The sequence below is a fragment of the Cetorhinus maximus genome, chromosome 19 (genome assembly GCF_964194155.1).
Source record: "Cetorhinus maximus chromosome 19, sCetMax3.hap1.1, whole genome shotgun sequence".
NCBI classification, from domain to species: Eukaryota; Metazoa; Chordata; class Chondrichthyes; order Lamniformes; family Cetorhinidae; genus Cetorhinus; species Cetorhinus maximus.
This window is the reverse complement of record NC_135897.1, coordinates 10,737,919-10,756,931: the sequence shown is the minus strand read 5'-3', so window position 1 is coordinate 10,756,931 and position 19,013 is coordinate 10,737,919. Positions and strand designations below refer to the sequence as shown.

Genomic DNA, 19,013 nt, shown 5'->3' with positions numbered 1-19,013 from the left:
TTCATAGGCTTGAGACTGGAGATTCTGCAATGTGTAGGAATCATGAGACTTTGTTCCTTTAAACATGACCTTTAGTAAAAAATATAAGAGCCAAAGCCCCTTGTGCAGCCTACAATGGTTGAACAGATTAAGGAGACATGGTAATTAAGTAATGGTTAGATGAGATGTTACTGATGAGATGATGCATACCTGGCATTGAGAACATGCTCATCAGATCTTAACTTCACTGGGTTGGTCATGTGGCTTGCATGGAGGATTTCTGCATACCAAAGGCAATTGTCTAAAGCCAGCTGAGCACAGGAACCCGCACCACAGGATGTTCCAAACATTGGTAGACAGTCTGAGAGCCAACTTCAAAGCTTGCAAGCCGGATCCCAAAACATGGGGAAAAAACCATCTTGGACGGGGCCAAATGGAGGAGTCTCTGTCATCAAGCGGTTTTGATATTTGAGGAGAACAGAGTCAAGTGCCTTCGGGGCAAGCTAGCGCAGTGAAAAGGCAATGCATCCATCCATCCCTCCAATACTGACTTCATATGCAGTATTTGCAATTGGTTATGCAATTCGAGACTTGGCCTAATGTCACACAAGACAACATCAACCTAGAGTGTAAATTGGTCTTTCTTTTTTTTTAAAACTTGAGGCGATCTGTCGAAGCAACCGGAGAATCCATCAATGGTTAGATGACACCAAGCTTGAGCTTCTAAAAGGACTACTCCTTTAAAGTCAACCCATGATGATAAAAATCATTCTTCAAAATGGTGAATCTGTGGATCAAAAATTCTACAGATCAAGGTCATTGTCAGTTCTACCAAGATAGTTCACCTGGACTGCCAGACTGCACTTTTCATTGACATAAATACAAGTCTTGCATCTTGGGCGACACCCATTGTGGCCTTGGAGCATAACTCAGTGTGTCACACCTCCAAACTGTTAGCAGTCTATAGGGTATAAAAATCAGGATACACTAAACTGTCAGGCACTTGTTAAATTAGCAAACATTGAATCACTTAAATCTGAAAATCAAAAAATACAAATAAGTAAACACAGGAAGCCGAGTTTTTTAAAATTCACCGACTAAGCTGTACGCAGCACCCATCCAATTTCTCAAATCATTTCTTCCACTTGTTTTCATCCATTACTTCCCACCCAGGTGAAAATAGCATAAACAAATCTTACACATCAATGTTGGGTAATTGGTGTGAAAAGCAGATTCCGCCAGATAAGCCCACACTTCATTTAGGAGCCTGTAGAAATTGAGTGACACTGGGAATTTCCTGCTTGCGTAAAATAATTTGTGCAAGTCAAGCTGCATTTGAAGTTTTTATTCTTCTCCTGCGAAACTATACACCGATGACCACACATGGTGCACAAGCAGGTAGCTTCGCCTCCTGCAGAACGATTCAGAATGAGAGGGAGACAGCCATCACGCAGGCTTTAGTTTTTACTACATTCCTAACTCAGAGCATACAGCAATAAAGTGGACAGAAAACATACAACTAACATTGGTGTGGAAAATGAAAAAGGCTTCATATTTTCCATGGTTTATACCATGAGTCATAAACTCAAACTTTTGTGAGTTGGCAAACCAAGTTGAATGTTATTGACAGTTTGTCTAGTTGTAAAGGCTGATGATGCCATACTTGGGATGGTGCCCCCTCTTATGATATATGTATGAAAATATCTATGCTGCTTGCTGTAAAGTACCATAAGATAATTTGTTTTTAAAAAGGCATTTGGCTTGTCCGAGATCGAATGGTCCACTTTCTTTTTTGACAGTTATTCAGGGGGCAGGCATTGAACACTGCCTCTTTGAAGAAAATAAAAAAGTCCAACTGCAAAACTTGGGCTGGGGGCATAGACAACCGACACTGCTGTAAAGTTACAAGGAATTCTGATAACACACTGGTGCCATCATATTTACATATTTCCAGATGTAAAGAATCTCAGAACCAAAAAGTCAGATTCAATTGTGACAGTCCATCTCAGGTAGTTAACGTACATGAATAAAGAGGGTTTCTCGCTCTCAAAATTGAACTGCAAGCACCAGATCCCATACTGCAGAGCATAATTTGAGAGAAGGCAGACAGAAAATGAATACTGTTGACATACCTTTCTGTCATTTAAAAAGTGTAACACAATGCAATCTTTGAGGCAGAATTTCCAGTTCAGTTCTGGCATGGGAATGCTAACTCAGGCTGTCTTTTTCAATTGACCCAAATATTTCATTGGCCCTTATTACGGTCACATTGGGATTTTTGGATCATTTTATCCACAGAAAGGATTTGGCAGAGTAGTTAGTTTTAAATTTTGGGCTTTAATGCAAAGTGGATCCACACAACTTTTAAAATATTTTAAACAAGGTACTAAAGACAGTAAAGGTAAAATGCTCATTCACTTAGCGTTTATGTAAATAATAAGTTTGTTTTAGGTTGCCTTGATAATCATGTTAACACCTCAGACAGATTGCTTTGGAAAGTCTCCGGTCCCAGGTGCTTGAAGGGTCTTCCCTTTTCTTCCCTTTTGGGTGTGAACACAATAGTAAAAACAGAGACACACATCAAACGTCAGTCACATTTTAAACAGAAGACTATGAGGACAAGTTTTAGCCTAGGCTCAGTTAGAGAATGCAGGAAGGTAGTTAGGATTTCTTTTAAGTCAAGCTAGCTGACCCTTTCCCTGATGTGGGAAAGTGTAATATGTTCATTATTTTTGTATTATTATGTGTGGATGGGATGTGCTTCTTGAATTCATTGAGTCCAATCACGTTGCTCTGTTTGTTCACTTACTCTGAAATAAAACAGCTCAACGATTCCTCTCTGGCCTTGTCTTACCAAATGTTTTCTTGATCTGTCTCCAAAGAGTTTGGAGAGGCATGAGGAGACACAGATGAAAGATCTGAATATTTGGTTCAAATCACAAGAGGATACCTATCATTGTACCATGGATTATGCCATCATACAGATATCAGGCAATACAGGCACATCTTAACTACAAGACACTCAGAGCACTAACAGGAGTGACTAGCACCACTGGACCTAAATGAACATTGAAGGAAAAACTCTAAACTTCTAGCTATTACTTAGTCCTTACCATCAAACCATTGAAGATTTTACCTCCAAGTTAAAAGGCTCTTGTTTCTATCTTGCTTTAGAGGGGTAGAGAACAGAAGGCATGAGCAAAATGACGGATAAGCCAATGAAGGGGAGGTAGGTTGAGCTAGTTCGTGACATTACATATGGATGGAATTAGGGTGATCTGCAGAAGCTTCAATTTTTCTTTATTATGGAGTAGATCTTTCTTTATGTCTGCTGTGTCAACAAAGTACAGGGATCTACTGGTAAAGTCATCTCAAAGATTAGCATGCCAAATAAACTAAACAACAAATATAATGCATACTAGATACGTTCATGCAAGGAAATCAATACTATCTGGGTCACGGGGGAAAGAAATTACCAACATTCCAGATAATTAGCAAGCTAATGCTATCTCCATTACTTCCTCTGGTACTTTCTGAAACTCTCCTTGCACTGACAGTAAATACTTGCATCTGACAAATTCTGCTGGCGCCTGATTTGCAATGTTTCTACAAGGCCCATAAGTACTTCTGTATCAACAAAATCTGTAGCTGCCTATGCATTGCTCTTAGCAGCCCCTTGCATGTCTGTGCCTTTGCTTGTGCTTGTATTGCCAGTAGTTCTATATTAGCACTACCCATGCCTCCCTTTCATTGCTGGCACCCATCTCTTGTCTCTTCCTCTCTGAATCTGCAGTAATGTATCTCTGCTGTGTCTATCTTGATATAGCTCTCTGTGCCTTTGATTGAATTGCCCATATCTGCTTGTGAGATGTCTATACTTGTATCTGCAACATGTTTCAAATTACCTGTACCTTTGCTGCCAGGCCAGTGTCTCTGCAATATCCCAACTTGTGCGCTAGCTTGGCTTAGCATTTGAGTGCATAATCTAGGCTGACACCTCAGCATAGTACTGAAGGGTTGCTGTAATGTGGCATGTTTCCTAGATGCCACATGTTTGCATGTGGTGTCTCTATGCTGCCTATCAGTACCTGCTTACTGTTTTTTAGCACATCTGTCTTATTGGAGTCAGCATCAAATTTCATTGACCAGACGAGCCTTGCACTAATATTTTGAAACCATTTTTAGTTCTGAATGTGTGATTCAGGCAAGGACCTCACAAGACAATCAACAGGTGTGTGATGCAATATGCGGCAAAATAAAAACAGGCCAGTCTTCATGTCTTTTTGTTAAATTTTGCACAAATTATATTGTGTAGTCATACAAAATGACACTCGAGACAAACTGTACATGGAGTCAGAACTGTTCTGTTCTGACACATATCACTGTGTGTGGCAATGCTCCAGAGCCCACAACACTAAAACTGCTGGAGTTTAACAACAAACACTGCTGCCAACTGTACAAAACTGAAAAAGGAACGATCACTGCTTCTCCCAAGGCCAGACCCGCACACAGGCCACACGCACAAGTTCCAGCTGAAAGACTGTACATGTCACTGGGCATCTTGAGTAAAATCTATTCTCTCAGCCGCTGCTCCACTCATCTTCCTCTGCTGCCTCTGGAGGAGCCTCGGCGTGGCACCGGACCCGAGCCCTTGCCACTCCTTCCCCAGTTGGGCCCGCCTCTGGCTCCACCCCGGGGAGGGGGGCCTGTGGGGCCAGTGAATCCATCATCTCGGTGGAAACCATCATGTCGATCTCCCTCGTGCGAATTGGAACGGCCAGACTTGGGCAGGCGCGGTGATGAGGCTGGCCCACTCCGGCCTGTAAAACAATCCATTAAAAGGACAGGTAATTTCAAATCCTACTCCTCTCTGTGGCATCCTATGCTGAGTATTTTATAACAAATGCCTCTGCATTGACAAGGAAGTATTCACTGAACGGCATGACACTAGGAAGTTCTGAGGAACAAAGGGACCTTGGCGTGTGTGTCCATAGATCTCTGAAGGCAGAGGGGCATGTTAGTGGGGTGGTGAAAAAGGCATTAGGGACACTTGCCTTCATCAATCGAGGTATAGATTACAAAAGTAGGGAGGTCATGTTGGTGTTGTATAGAACCTTGGTGAGGCCACAGCTGGAATACTGTGTGCAGTTCTGGTCGCCACATTATAGGAAGGATGTGATTGCACTGGAGGGGGTGCAGAGGAGATTCACCAGGATGTTGCCTGGGATGAAACATTTAAATTACGAAGAGAGGTTGGATAGACTTGGGTTGTTTTCATTGGAGCAGAGAAGACTGAGGGGCGACCTGATCGAGGTGTACAAGATTATGAGAGGCATGGACAGGGTGGATAGGGAGCAGCTGTTCCCCTTAGTTGAAGAGTCAATCACAAGGGGACATAAGTTCAAGGTGAGGGGCAGGAGGTTTAGGGGGGGATGTGAGGAAAAACATTTTTACCCAGAGGGTGGTGACGGTCTGGAATGTGCTGCCTGGGAGGGTGGTGGAGGCGGGTTGCCTCACATCCTTTAAAAAGTACCTGGATGAGCACTTGGCACATCATAACATTCAAGGCTATGGGCCAAGTGCTGGTAAATGGGATTAGGTAGGTAGGTCAGGTGTTTCTCACATGTCGGTGCAAACTCGATGGGCCGAACAGCCTCTTCTGCACTGTGTCAATCTGTGATTCTGTGATCAGCGACAAAACAGCCAACACTAACATTCTGCTTTGCTGCTGCGACGCTAGCTCACTACTGGTAGCAGCCGCACAGCACGTGGAACCTGCTTGTCTTAGAGAACAGCAAAGTGCCCCAAATCAAGTGAAACACAAACGAGTGATTAATCCCTTCAAGCGGCCAAGCTTGGGTACTTTGCTCAAACATCAATAAACTTTAACATCATCAGTGAAGACCAAACCCTCCAGCTCTGACTGCCTCAGCACTGATTTACACAGGATAAGCTACAAGCACTTGGTTTTGCCATGCTGCTCCATATGGCTTTGTGCAGCAACAGGGTGGCTCCTGTAGCAATCCCTCACTGCCGCTGGATTGTTCCATTGCTGGAATGGTGCAGATCGGCAAGGGGCTGCGTTTGCGCTGCATCCCCTTCTGAACTAAACCCTGCGTGGGTAAAGGGTGCTGCCACTGCAGAGCAGCTTTGACTAGTCAGATGCCCTGTGACCACCCTGCTGCTGGTGCAGCCTTGGATGGACACACACAGACAGAAACTTACTTGGGCCTCTATCCTCAGCCGGGGGACCAGGTGCATCCAAATCCCTTTGATCAGGTGTTCCTGGCCCTTCATACCATGGTCGCTTGCGGGGCGGAAGTGAGGCAGTGTCCATGCTATGGAGTGATGTAGGTCTCTCCCTGCTGCCTGGAGACTGGCCATCATGAGGCGCGTGGTTCTGGCGAGAATCATCTGCATAGTGACTGCGGCCAGCCACACCTGTCCAATCAGACAAGTATGTGAAGGATAGGAAGACGAACTGAAACTTCATAGTAAAGGCCTCTTGTAAATCAGCTACGTACCAAACCACAATTTATATTCTGACTATGGGCCGCTCAAACTTTAGAGCTGATTAAAAAGAAAATTAAAAACGTTTGGCATAAAAAAATCATAGATTGTGTTTTCGTTCAGGCAGCTGAAAATGCCACAGCCAGATTCCTAGTTGAGTTTTGCATAATAACCCAAAAATTAGCTATAGCTTCTTGAAGGGAGGAGCAGGTTTCAAGATATACAACCGCATAGACTTGTATATCTATATAATTGCGTACACAGTGGCCTAGGCACACACAATTCCGCACCCCTCCCGACCCCCCGACCCTACCACTGGGGTTCTGCTTCATGATTTAATGTTTGATTGAGGATGTTGAAGATCCCCAGAACAAACCTTGTTCTCTGCTGGCATCATGGATTTCACCTCGATCTCCTCGCCCTCCCCAGCCATCACGGTGACCTCCTGGAGACAATGGCCTTTTCTCTGATTTACGGCCACCTTCAAAGCGAGGGAATTCGTCGTGGCCAGGTAGAGGAAGGAGGCCTCCTCGCCCGCCTGCAAAACCAAAAATGAAACAACTCAATATTAGAAGCCATCCTATCTTTCTGTACCGTTACCTTGCAATATCATGAGGTACTTAAGGTGATTAAAGATACTTGCTGAGTAGATAGAGAGAAATTATTTCTTCTGGTGGGGGAGTCCAGAATAAGTGGGCAGAACCTTAAAATTAGAGCTAGAAGCTTTCAAAAATAAGATTAATAAGTTTTTGTTAGGTAAGGGCATTGAGGGTTATGAAACTAAAATGGGTCGATGAGAGTTAAAATGCACAATCTAAAAGAAGGGCAGGTTTGGGGGGCTGAATGGTCTACCCCTGTTCTAATGTCCCAGTGGCAAGCAGGGATACCAGGGGCAGCCTGTAAGCACGCTCAGCTGTGAATGGGTCAATGTTTTGATGGGGGTACTCTGTAAATGGACTGCAATTAAATCTGTACTCCAGCATGCTTTACTTTACATCACCCTCCACCGACATTGTATCTCACTGTTGAGATGCAACTGGGTTCTTCTGTACCAGCAACCACTTTGTGTGCTTGAAATGCTTTTTAAGTTGGCCACACATCTAGTATTTAAAAATAGCTCAATGCATAGCCAATAAACTGCCAATATGAATATGGTACAGAGGCTCAGCCATACCTCGCATTGCTCCGCGGCCCCGTCCTCTCCCTCCTGGGTCACGGCCCCTTGCATTCTCTTCTGATTGGTCAAACTCCTCATCACCCATGAACTCGTCCATATTCACGAAAGCATCTCTCCCTCGTGGGCCACGACCATCATGTCGCGATCCCCCTCGAACAGGCCGGAACCTGGAAAGACAATATTTGGAGGTTCACTCACAGCTCTTGTGGTCTCACAGGCCTAATCAACCATGCCATTTCCTCATCTAATGAAGAATGGTGACCATATAGTGCTCTGAGGCTCTGAAGCTTTTCAGAAATACAAGTACAACCAGCATAAACTATAATGTTCACATGACATACAGCCTGATCCATCATTGGATCCGAGCTCCAGGGGTTCTGTACAGGTCCCACTAAAGCTGCATAAACACACTCAACAACAACATGGTCACAAATACTGACATTCTGCTCATATAAATTCGATCTCAGTATTAATATTTCAAATAATACAAATCCTATGTTATCCCAGCATTACAATCCATTGCTTAAACATAGCACATGAGCTCCATCTTGTGTCATTCCTCAGCTGGGGGTTGTGGCTCATTAGGTACATCGACTACTCATTCAAACAAAATGCTTTACCCTCACAAACTAACTACTGAGATTGGTAGATGCCCTTTATCTGATCACAGAGAATGCAATGGTCTATCATTAAAGCGATCCTCGCCAAAGCAAAATTATGCTTGCAAAGGGAGGTTAAATATCTACGCCCATGATTTCCTGAGATAAAATTTGAGACAGTGTAATTTACGATTGCCCTAGAAGACCATTAATCAAAGCATGGGCACCACAACAATCTGAAGGCAATCTGAAATAACAGATGTATGACTGCAGTTGAGCAAGCCAAATCCCAGAGGGAAACTTGTCTTACTGATCATAACCTTTCTTTTTGTACTTTGAAAATGAGGGGAAAACTATTGATTCCAGAAGCATAGAATAGTAACACTTTTAGGATCTTAAAATTAGAAGATTTATTAACAAGAAGAAAAAAGACTTAAGCACACAAGATTAAAATTACACAGTTAAAACAGCCTTACAAAACATTGCCAGAAAAAAACCCCACAAGGGCAGGACGCAACAGCTCCCTTATAGATTTTTAACCATAAATATCCAGTAATATTACCCAAGGCAAAACTGCCATCACTTTAGTAAAGAGTATACCACACAACTTCTCACTCTCTTCCATTCTGCTGTGGAAATCCAAAAAAAGTTCAGAACCCCAGAATGGTTTCTCAAAACGACAACTTTTCTGGTTTGAAACTGGATGGCTACTTCAAATTCACAACTTTTCTCAGCACAGAGCTGGCCTCAGGACATCTCCCCCACACAGCCACCACTACTCAACTAAATATCTTTACTTAAATATCTTTGTTGTCCCTTTCATCTTAGACTCCATTGTCCTAAGCACCTCTGCGAACTCAGCTTTTCCAAAATATAAAAATATTTCATGTTTTCCTATTACCTCCACTTTCAGATCAAATAAAATTTAATAACCTTGTCTTGTTTACTTATGGAACCGTTGTAAGTTGTAGAAGCCCTCGTCACTTCTAAACTCCGCTTTGAAATTTAACAGCTGAAAAGTCAAGACCTTATCTATCACCTTATGCAAATCTTAAAACCCAACTTATTTACTTGTAAGTCCAACTTCACCACAGCCTCTCTTTACAAATGCATGCATCCAGCACCTTTACCTTTCATCTCTCAGTTCCCACAGAGAAGCTGTCTTTACTAACCTTCCCCCAGTTTAATTACCCATGGACACACACAGCATTTGTTGGGGAAGGAAACAGTTGAAGAGTTCAATTGCTAATTATTAGTTAACAATCCAAGTACCAATCTGGTTGTATAAAAGGGATAACAGGTGAGACAAGTTTTGGCTGTGGAGAGTTTTATGACCAGCAATAAAACTCTGTCTTGGTTTTGGTCTTCATTTCCAAACAACTACTGAAGCTTAACAGTGGTAGCAGAGGATGGTTGCTGCTCATAAGTAAAAGATTGGAAACTAAGCTTTTTTCAGACAAAAGACTGTATTTGGAGTTAACTTTAAGAGCAGAGTGGTCTGGAGTCACTCAAAAAAAATGGCTGAATCAAAATATAAAGTTTTGGGGTATGATTATCCACCGATGTTTTCTGACAGTGAACCCTATGAGCAATGGAAGAATGAAGTAACTATGTGGACATGGGTTACGTCCTTGCCGAAGAAAAAACACGGAATGGCCTTGGCACTTTCGTTATCATACAAAAGCAAAATAAGATGTAAAGTATTTTTGGAGTTGGAGCCTGAGCACTTGGACACAGATGAAGGTTTAGAGATATTATTAGATTTTATGGGTAAGATCTATCAAAAGGATGATTTATTAAGTGCTTACGAAGCATGACAAATTTAGGAAGTTGGAGGATAGTTCCATATAAGACTACATAATGGTATTCAGTAGACATATATAAGACTGTGAAAGTTCCATCTAGAAATTACCCAATTGGTGCTGGCATTTAAATTACTAGACTATGCAAAAGTATCGAATATGGACAGGCTTTCTAGTTCTAACGGGAGTTAGGTTTGCAGAAAGACACACACTGCTAGAACAGATGTCAGAAGCTCTTTTTTAAAAAAAATCCTCTGAAAGCATTCCTTTCTGGCAGTGTTCGTGGCGCAAATGAGCCATTCAGCATTAAGACAAAAAATGGAGGATACAATGTTAATGGGATGGCAAGATCGTTTAGAAACAGGACGCAGGCATCAGTACGAAAGGAGATTTGTATCTAGAAACAATGAAGACAGAAACGCCTTTGACAATTATGGCAGGAGAAAAGAATTAGGGAATTACAACAAAAAAAATTAACCCCATGAATGCCCAGGGTGTGGTGAGTGTTTTAGGTGTGATTCAAAATACCATTTTGCAATGAACTGTCCTAAACAATATAAGGTGCTCGAAATTAAACATGAGACAGAAGACTCTGAAGAAAGAGATGGAGATATTGAATAAGGCATTGTATTAGATCCAAGAAGTTTCAGCCCAGTGATGAATGTCTTGGTTGCAGTCCTGCAACTGTGCGGCGCTAGATAGTGGATGCACATCTACTGTGCGTGGGATAGACTGGTTAAAATGCTACCTGGACTCCTTAAATGACAAGGATTGGAGTAAGATTAAAGAATTTGAGAATTCCATCAGTTTTAGATCTGGAGATGATAATACCCTAAAGTCTTTAAAAAGGGTGGTGATTCCCTGTAAGATAGCTGGAGTCAATCATTTCATTAGCACTGATGTAGTGTCTAGCAAAATACCATTAATGTTGAGCAGGCCTTTGATGAAGAAAGGCAAATGAAGCTGGATATGGAAAATAACAAGGCCATCGTATTGAGAAAACCTGTGGGTTTACAATTTATGCAATCTGGACACTACTGTATTCCTTTAATGTAACCTAATTTTTCTACTAAGGAGATTAAATAAGTGTTCTTAGCATCAGGGGTTAGGAATTTAGAAGACAAAAAGCAAATTGTTAAAATTGCATCAGCAGTTTGCCCACTTTGCCAAGGGATGGAGAGTACACTAAACATATATCACATCTATCGTTTATCTCCTCTATATGTAAGAAATACAGAAGGACACAGTCACGGCCGATAGTGAGTGCACCCTTAGCAAGGGATTTCAATGAAGTTGTGGCATTGGATTTAAAGGTGTGGGATAAAGAAAAGAACATTTTTATTTTACATTTCGTAGATTTGGCAAAAAGTTTTAGCCAGTGAACAATCATTTACAGTAAAGAAAAGAAAATAGTTGTGGATTAGATAATGGAAAAGTGGATAGGGACTAGGTTGGGACCACCACCGAGATTCCTCGCTGACAATGGCACGGCGGGGGTAGTTTGCTAATAACGAGTTCTGGGATGTGTGTGATAACATGAATATAATAGTTATGAATACTGCAGCTGAAAGTCCCTTTAGTAACAGTGTGTGAAAGGAATCATGCGGTGATAGCTGAGATGCTTCGGAAAATACTGGCGGGTAGACCAAGCTGTAAATTAACATCAGCTCTAGCATGGGCTGTCCATGCCATGAATTCACTGCAGATAATTGGGGGCTTTCATCCATATTTGGTTGAAACCAAAAATTCCTACAGTCCTGAGTGATCATCCCCCAGCTTGGGAGGCAACCACAATCAGCTCTACCTTTTCTGAGCATTTAAAGGCACTTCACACAGGTAGAAGAGCATACCTTAAAGCCAAAGTTTCAGATAGAGCTCGCCGAATTCTAAGACACAATGTATGACCATCGAAAAGTATTTTCAATCGGGGAGACATGGTATACTATAAAAGAGATGGACTTAAACAAGTTGAAAGACCCAGGAAAGATTATAGGTAAAGATAGTAAAACTGCTATTTTACAACATGGGAACCAGACTATTCGGGTACACTCATCAAGGTTAGTTGGCACGATTACAAATTTGCGGGTCCGGAAAGGTTGTAGGAAGGGATGAGGAACCATGTACTTCTCATACCCATATGTTGCATGATTGTGAGGACCAGGGAGCTGAAGTTGACAGGGTATCTGAAGATGGAGACAGTAATTCGGATGAACAAGATGAGGCAATTTGTCCCAGAGGACAACTGCCGAAAGCTGGCACTAAAGTTACATACTCGCCAAGGGGCCAGTCAATGGCGGGATGCGACAATTATAGGAAGAGCAGGGAAGGCCACTGGAAAATATCAAAACTGGTTAAACGTGTGAGATAAGCCTATGGATTGGGAACATGAAGTACAAAAATGGAAGGCACGAAAACGTAGCATCAGTTCAGACAGTGGGTCTGAGAGTGAACATGCCTCTAGAAGGAGATTGTGAACTGTTGAAAGAACATCTGTAATTGGGAGAGGGAGATCAAACCGTAACAGTCCAGAGCATGATAGAGGGCAGGATAGAGGGTGTAGCTTAACAAGGTCAAAGAATATGGCACAGACTGGTAATGCTAAGCCCATGTGATCAAGAAGTCTTAGTAGCTTCAAAGAAATTAGACGATAAATTAATAAAGGATGCCAAGCAACAAGAACCACATATTTGGAAAGAATTTGGGGTATACACAGAGGTACCAGATAGGGAACAACCAGTTCTGTCTCATAGATGGATGTGCAAAGAAAAGGTGCTTCCTGATGGGACTTGTAAAGCTAAAGCCAGGCTAGTGGCACGAGGGTTTGAAGAAAAATTGGGTGACCATTGATATTAAAGCTGCTTTTTTGCAGGGACATAAACTTCAAAGGGAAGTTTTTCTCCATCTACTGAAAGAGGCGTCAAATGCTGAAGGGACTCTCTGGAAGCTAAATAAATGTGTATATGGTTTAAATGATGCCTCCAGAATTTAGTATTTCTTAGTGAGGTCAGTTTTGTTATGTTGGGTTGTCTTAAATTGGAAGCAGACCTGGCAATGTTTTGTTAGCACCATGGAGGGAAACTTGCAGGCATCTTTATGATGCATGTAAATGATTTTTTTGTGGGGTGGTAGTCGTGAATTTGAAACAGTTGTCATTAATGGGCTCAGAACAGAGTTTAAAATTGGAAGTCAGGCTTCTGGTGTGTTTAATGGCGGAGTTTAAAATTGGAAATCAGGCAGAGCAGATCACATGTTATTTTACATCAGCAATCCTACTTAGAGAATGTCAATCCCATTGCAATTAGTCATGATAGGGCTTCCCAGAAAGATACAGCAACTTCTGAAATGGAAGATGAGGAACTCAGAAGTCTAACTGGGCAACTCAATTGGCTAGGCAAACAAACAAGGCCGGATGTCAGTTTGACATTTTGGAATTCAGCACTAAAATGAATGATCCCAAGGTTGAAGAAATCATTCTAGCAAACAAACATTGGCAGTGTGTTTTGAAATTCCCATCTTCAGGTGATCTTAGAAAAATGAAACTGTGTTGTATAGAACCTTGGTGAGGCCACAGCTGGAGTACTGTGTGCAGTTCTGGTAGCCACATTATAGGAAGGATGTGATTGCACTGGAGGGGGTGCAGAGGAGGTTCACCAGGATGTTGCCTGGGATGAAACATTTAAGTTACGAAGAGAGGTTGGATAGACTTGGATTGTTTTCGTTGGAGCAGAGAAGACTGAGGGGCGACCTGATCGAGGTGTACAAGATTGAGGGGCATGGACAGGGTGGATAGGGAGCAGCTGTTCCCCTTAGTTGAAGAGTCAGTCACAAGGGGACATAAGTTCAAGGTGAGGGGCAGGAGGTTTAAGGGGTATGTGAGGAAAAACATTTTTACCCAGAGGGTGGTGACGGTCTGGAATGCACTGCCTGGGAGGATGGTGGAGGCGGGTTGCCTCACATCCTTTAAAAAGTACCTGGATGAGCACTTGGCACGTCATGACATTCAAGGCTATGGGCCAAGTGCTGGTAAATGGGATTAGGTAGGTAGGTCAGGTGTTTCTCACATGTCGGTGCAGACCTGATGGGCCGAAGGGCCTCTTCTGCGCTCTGTGATTCTGTGTTTAGTGATGCGTCTTATGCAAATCTATGTGATGGATTTTTGTGTGCAGGCGGATTTATAATATTTCTCATTGGAGGAAAAAGGCAAATGCTGCCCTTTGGTATGGGAAACTAAAAAGATACAAAGTTGTAAAACGTACGTTGGCAGTGGAGACTCTCTACCTTGAGAGGTAGATATGGCATTCTTTTATATCAAAGATACTGGCAGAAATTTAAATAGGAGAGGGTATTCTGGAATGGTACCTATCGAATGTCTTAGATAATAAGTCACTTAGGGAAAATGTTCACTCTACAAAGTGCGTTAACGAAGAGATTGCGAATTGACATTGCAAGCTGAAAACAGATACTCGAGAATAAGGAGATTGCCAAGATCAAATGGATTGACAGCAGCTACAATTATCTGTCCAGTTCACCAAAAGAGGAGCGAGCTCCAAGGTGTTATTAGAGATCCTCAAAGAGGGACGTCTTTTTCTTTAAGATGACAAAAACAGGAATACTCCTTTTGTGTGGACATACCTATACATGTGTTCTCTTTTTTTGTTAAGGAGGGGAATAAGGTGAATTTATTGAATGAAAAAATATATTGATTTTTTTTTGTGATTTATATAAACTTAAGAATTACCATTTAGAAGAGGGGAAGGAAACAGTTAAAGGAGTTCAATTGCTAATATTAGTAAACAACCTAAGTACCTATTTGTTGTATATTTGTTGTATAAAAAGGATAACAGGTGAGAGAAGTTTTGGCTATTGACAGTTTTATGACCAGCAAAAGATTCTGTCTGAAAGAGTCTGTCTTGGTTTTGGTCTTCATTTCCAAACAACTATTGAAGTTTAACAGCTTTCTTTACAGAATACCATCATAACCCCAAAAATATTAAAAACTATAACATCCATCTTCACACAGACTTAAAACAAATATAAGTTGACACTGAATTATAAGTTTGAAGAGATCACATTCTGTAGACAAGGATTCAATTCAACGTTAACTCTGTTTCTATCTCCGCAGATGCTGCCAGACCTCTTGAGTTTTTCCAGCACGTTGTTTTTAATTTCAGATTTCCAGCATCTGGAGTATTCTGCTTTTATTAAGGTTTTTAGGTCATTGTTTAGTAGTCGAAAATAAGATGGTCATTTTATGGAGGTGTTTGTGTGGGTAATTCAGGGGAGCTCAAAAATAACCTTAAAGAATGAGTCCACTGTGCTGTGAGACAAGAGATCTTATATCCTGTCAAATGCTATCAAATCTTTTGAGATTAATCACTCACATTAATTGTCCAGCTAATGAGGAAGGCACTATACAGATACACACACACACAGAAGAGACAAGCTAATCAATTTTTAACCTGTTGACAGACCAAGGGTTCGAACCATAGGTTTATCGTCTTTGTTGCAGTTCTTCCATTTGGATGTGAACCTAATAATTTGTATTAATTGAAGATTGAATAGCTGAGGGAAAATATTTTATTCAGCTTGTGTAAAGAAATTTAACACCGACCCCCAAACCTAAGTACTCATAGGAAAATAAACTTGAAGGGCCAGCGTCTGCTTACTTTTCCCCACGAAACAGTCCTTATACAAGTACCTGATGAGCATAGCTGGCAACTGAGGTTGAATAATAGTACATGGAAGATGACACAACAACAGATTAGAGTGTACAGTTTAGTTTGCACACTTTTGCTCGCAATATCGAGACAGGACAGGATATCAAAGATGCTACTGTTTTCTCAACATTCATTTCAGGCAGCGATTGCCTAGTACAAATTCCCAACATTGACAACAGCAGAGGTGCAGTTATCTATGCATAACTGTAGTTGTAAATGTTCTTATTGGAAACCAACTGTATATAGACATTAGTACAGCCTCTCAAATGGCAACAGCAAAAGCTGATAAAACAGGTATTCCCTTTTTATAGCTCTTAGTATGAAAAGAAACTTGCGAGGGGTATCAAATACAAATTGTTCTTTACAATTATGTTAGAAAAAAAGAGGGTGGTCAGGAGCAACGTGGGTCCCTTTGAAAACTGATAATGATGATATTGCCAATGAAAATAAGGAAATGGCAGACATGCTGAATAATTACTTTGTGTCAGTATTTACAATCGAGAGAGAAATCAACATGATATCTCGAGGAAAACAATTATTGAATAGGGGACACAGACTCTCCAAAATTAGGGTTAGCAAAATTACAGACAAGAAAATAATGGCACTAGAGAGTAACAAACTCCCAGGACCAGATGGATTCCATCCCAGGGTTTTAAAAGATGTAAGTGAGAACATTGCAGATGCTCTAATGATGATCTTGTGAAATTCTCTATTCAGAAATAATTCCTTTAGATTGGAAAATTGCATGTCATTTAACTATTTAAGAAAGGTGAGAGGAGGAATCCAGGATGGCAGACCAGTTAGCCTTCTATCTGTTGTTGAGATATCACTAGAGTCGGTAATTAAGAATAGAGTGGTTGAATACTTGGAAAATTTTCAGCAGATCAGAGACAGCCAGCATGGATTTGTAAAGAGTAGATCATGTATGATGAACCTGATTGATTTTTTTTGAAGAGGTAACTAAAGTAGTGGATAAGAGAATAAATGTTATTTATATGGACTCCCAGAAGGTATTTGATAAAGTCCCTCTTAAGAGACTGTTGACTAAAGGTGAAGCCCATAGAATTGTTGGCAAATTATTGACCTGGTTAGGAAGTCGGCTGAGTAGCAGGTGACAAAGTGGGGATAAATGGGCAGGTACTCTATTTGGCAGGATGTGGCTAATGGTGTCCCACAAAGTTCCATTCTGGGATTTACTCAGTTATTCACTGTATTTATTAATGACTTGGATATGTGGCTTTCCATACCACCATCTAAGTTTTTTGATGAGACAAAGGTAGGAAGCATTGTGGCAGTGTAGATCAGAATGTAAAATTAGAAAGATATCCATAGATGAAATGAATGGGAAGATCTGTAGCAAATGGATTTCAATGTTGGCAATTGTAAAGTCATCCACTTTGGGCTTAAAATGGATATATCAGGGTATATTCTAAATGGTGAAAAGCTAGAAACCGTGGAGGTCTAAAGAGATTTAGGATGCATGTACATTGATCAGTAAAATGTGACAGTTACAGAAAATAATCCAACACGCTAACGGAGTGTTGGCCTTTAAATCTTGAGGGTGAGAACACAAGGGAGCAGACGTCATGCTACAACTATACAAAGCCCTGAGTACTGTGTGCACCTGGTATACCAGCCTTAGAGGGAGTGTGGTGTTAGTATGAGATCAGCAGATGTTTGTTAACTGAAGGTGTTAAGGAATATTGGGTAAAGGCAAGTATATGGTGTTAGGTCACAGGTCAGCTATGATCTCACTGGTCGAGCACGCTCCTTGCCAGTCTCTCATCTTCCACCCTCCGACTTGAGCTCATCCAAAACTCTACTGCCCATTTCCTAACTTGCAGGAAGTCCCATTCACCCATCACCCCTGTGCTTGCTGATCTACATTGGCTCTCAGACCAGCAACACCTCAATTTTAAAATTCTTTTCCTTGTTTTCAAATCCCTCCACAGCCTAGCCCCTCCCAATCTCTGTAATCTCCTCCAGCCCTAAAGCCTACTGTGCCCTCCAACCTGGCCTCTTGCACATCCGTTTTAATCGCTCCACCATTGGCGGCTATGCTTTCAGCCACCTAGGCTCTAAACTCTGGAATTTCCTCCCTAAAACTCTCTGCCTCTCTAGTTCTCTCGCCACCATTTCCTTTAAGATACTCCTTAAAACCTACCTCTTTGACTAAACTTTTTTTGGGCAGAATTTTGCCCTTGATGGGCGAGCTTGGCGGGGGCGGTCGGGAAGCCGCCCGCGATCGGCACCGGACTGCGATTTCACGCTGGTGGGCTGATTAAGGTCCGCCCAGTGTGAAACGTGAGCGGCACTGAACGCTGCCTATGGGGGGAGAGGAGGAAGAGAAGGGAGGAGGGAGAGCTGGCCGAGGGCAAACTTCATGCACGCGTGCAAGTAAGCGCTTCAAAATCTTCCTGAGGCACAGAGCTCCCTCAGGGAGATGAAAAAATATGAAAAAATATAAAAATGTAATGAAACATGTCCCCTCATGTGACTCGTTTTTAATGAAAAATTAAAGTTTTTATTTTTTTTTGCTTTTGGAAACCTCATCCCGCTCGTGGATGAGGTTTCCAAAAAAAATGCAAAGGCCGCTTGGCCTTTTTGCCTGCCCGCCAACTGTCCCTTCAAGATGGTGAATGGAAAGGATGGAAGCCATTGCTGGTTACTCAAAGAGATAGGCCTCTCAGCATGCCCCATGCATCAATGTCTGTACTGATTTCATACAGACTGACCTGGTTAACCAAAGCAGAGTTAACTGTCAAGGCCAAAAAACATAACTTTGGAATGCCTGAAGCATCATAACAAGGTTACTACATGAGGGGAAGGTCAGAGACTTGAGCAGGGGAATACCATCACAAAATCAAGATACAAGTTACCTCTAGAATTGACTATTCTAACACTTTTCTGGCCAGTCTCCCATCTTCCACTCTCCAACTTGAGCTCATCCAAAACTCTACTGCCCATTTCCCAATTTGCAGCAAGTCCCATTCACCCATCACCCCTGGGCTGTGCTTGCTGTTCTACATTGCCAGCAGAATTTAGAGGCTCCTACTAATTATCAGTGGCAGATAAAGCAGCAGCACTATGGGACCTTCCCTATGGGAGCTGCCATACTTACCTACATAACAACAATGACTGTACTTTACAAGTAATCCATAGATTGTGAAGCACTTTGTGGCATTCAGAGGACACGAGAAGCCAATGTAGACAGCATTTGTTGTCTATG

General features: G+C 41.8%; 1 protein-coding gene across 3 annotated transcripts in view; it reads right to left on the bottom strand.

Annotated features, from left to right (window-relative positions):
* Positions 1 to 4,259: 4,259 nt before the first annotated feature.
* The window catches only part of wdr33 (WD repeat domain 33), a 118,489-nt gene continuing 103,735 nt past the window's right edge, over positions 4,260 to 19,013 (bottom strand). For 2 of the 3 annotated variants that reach the window (XM_078563477.1, XM_078563478.1), the window contains exons 19-21: positions 7,664 to 7,833; positions 6,866 to 7,027; positions 4,260 to 4,799 (exon numbers count right to left, since the gene is read on the bottom strand). In XM_078563477.1, coding sequence (XP_078419603.1) covers positions 4,576 to 4,799; positions 6,866 to 7,027; positions 7,664 to 7,833 — 556 coding nt within the window. In that variant the 3' untranslated portion in view covers positions 4,260 to 4,575. Of the gene's footprint in view, positions 4,800 to 6,204; positions 6,421 to 6,865; positions 7,028 to 7,663; positions 7,834 to 19,013 lie in introns of all 3 variants that reach the window. The other variant, XM_078563481.1, reaches the window with a different exon arrangement.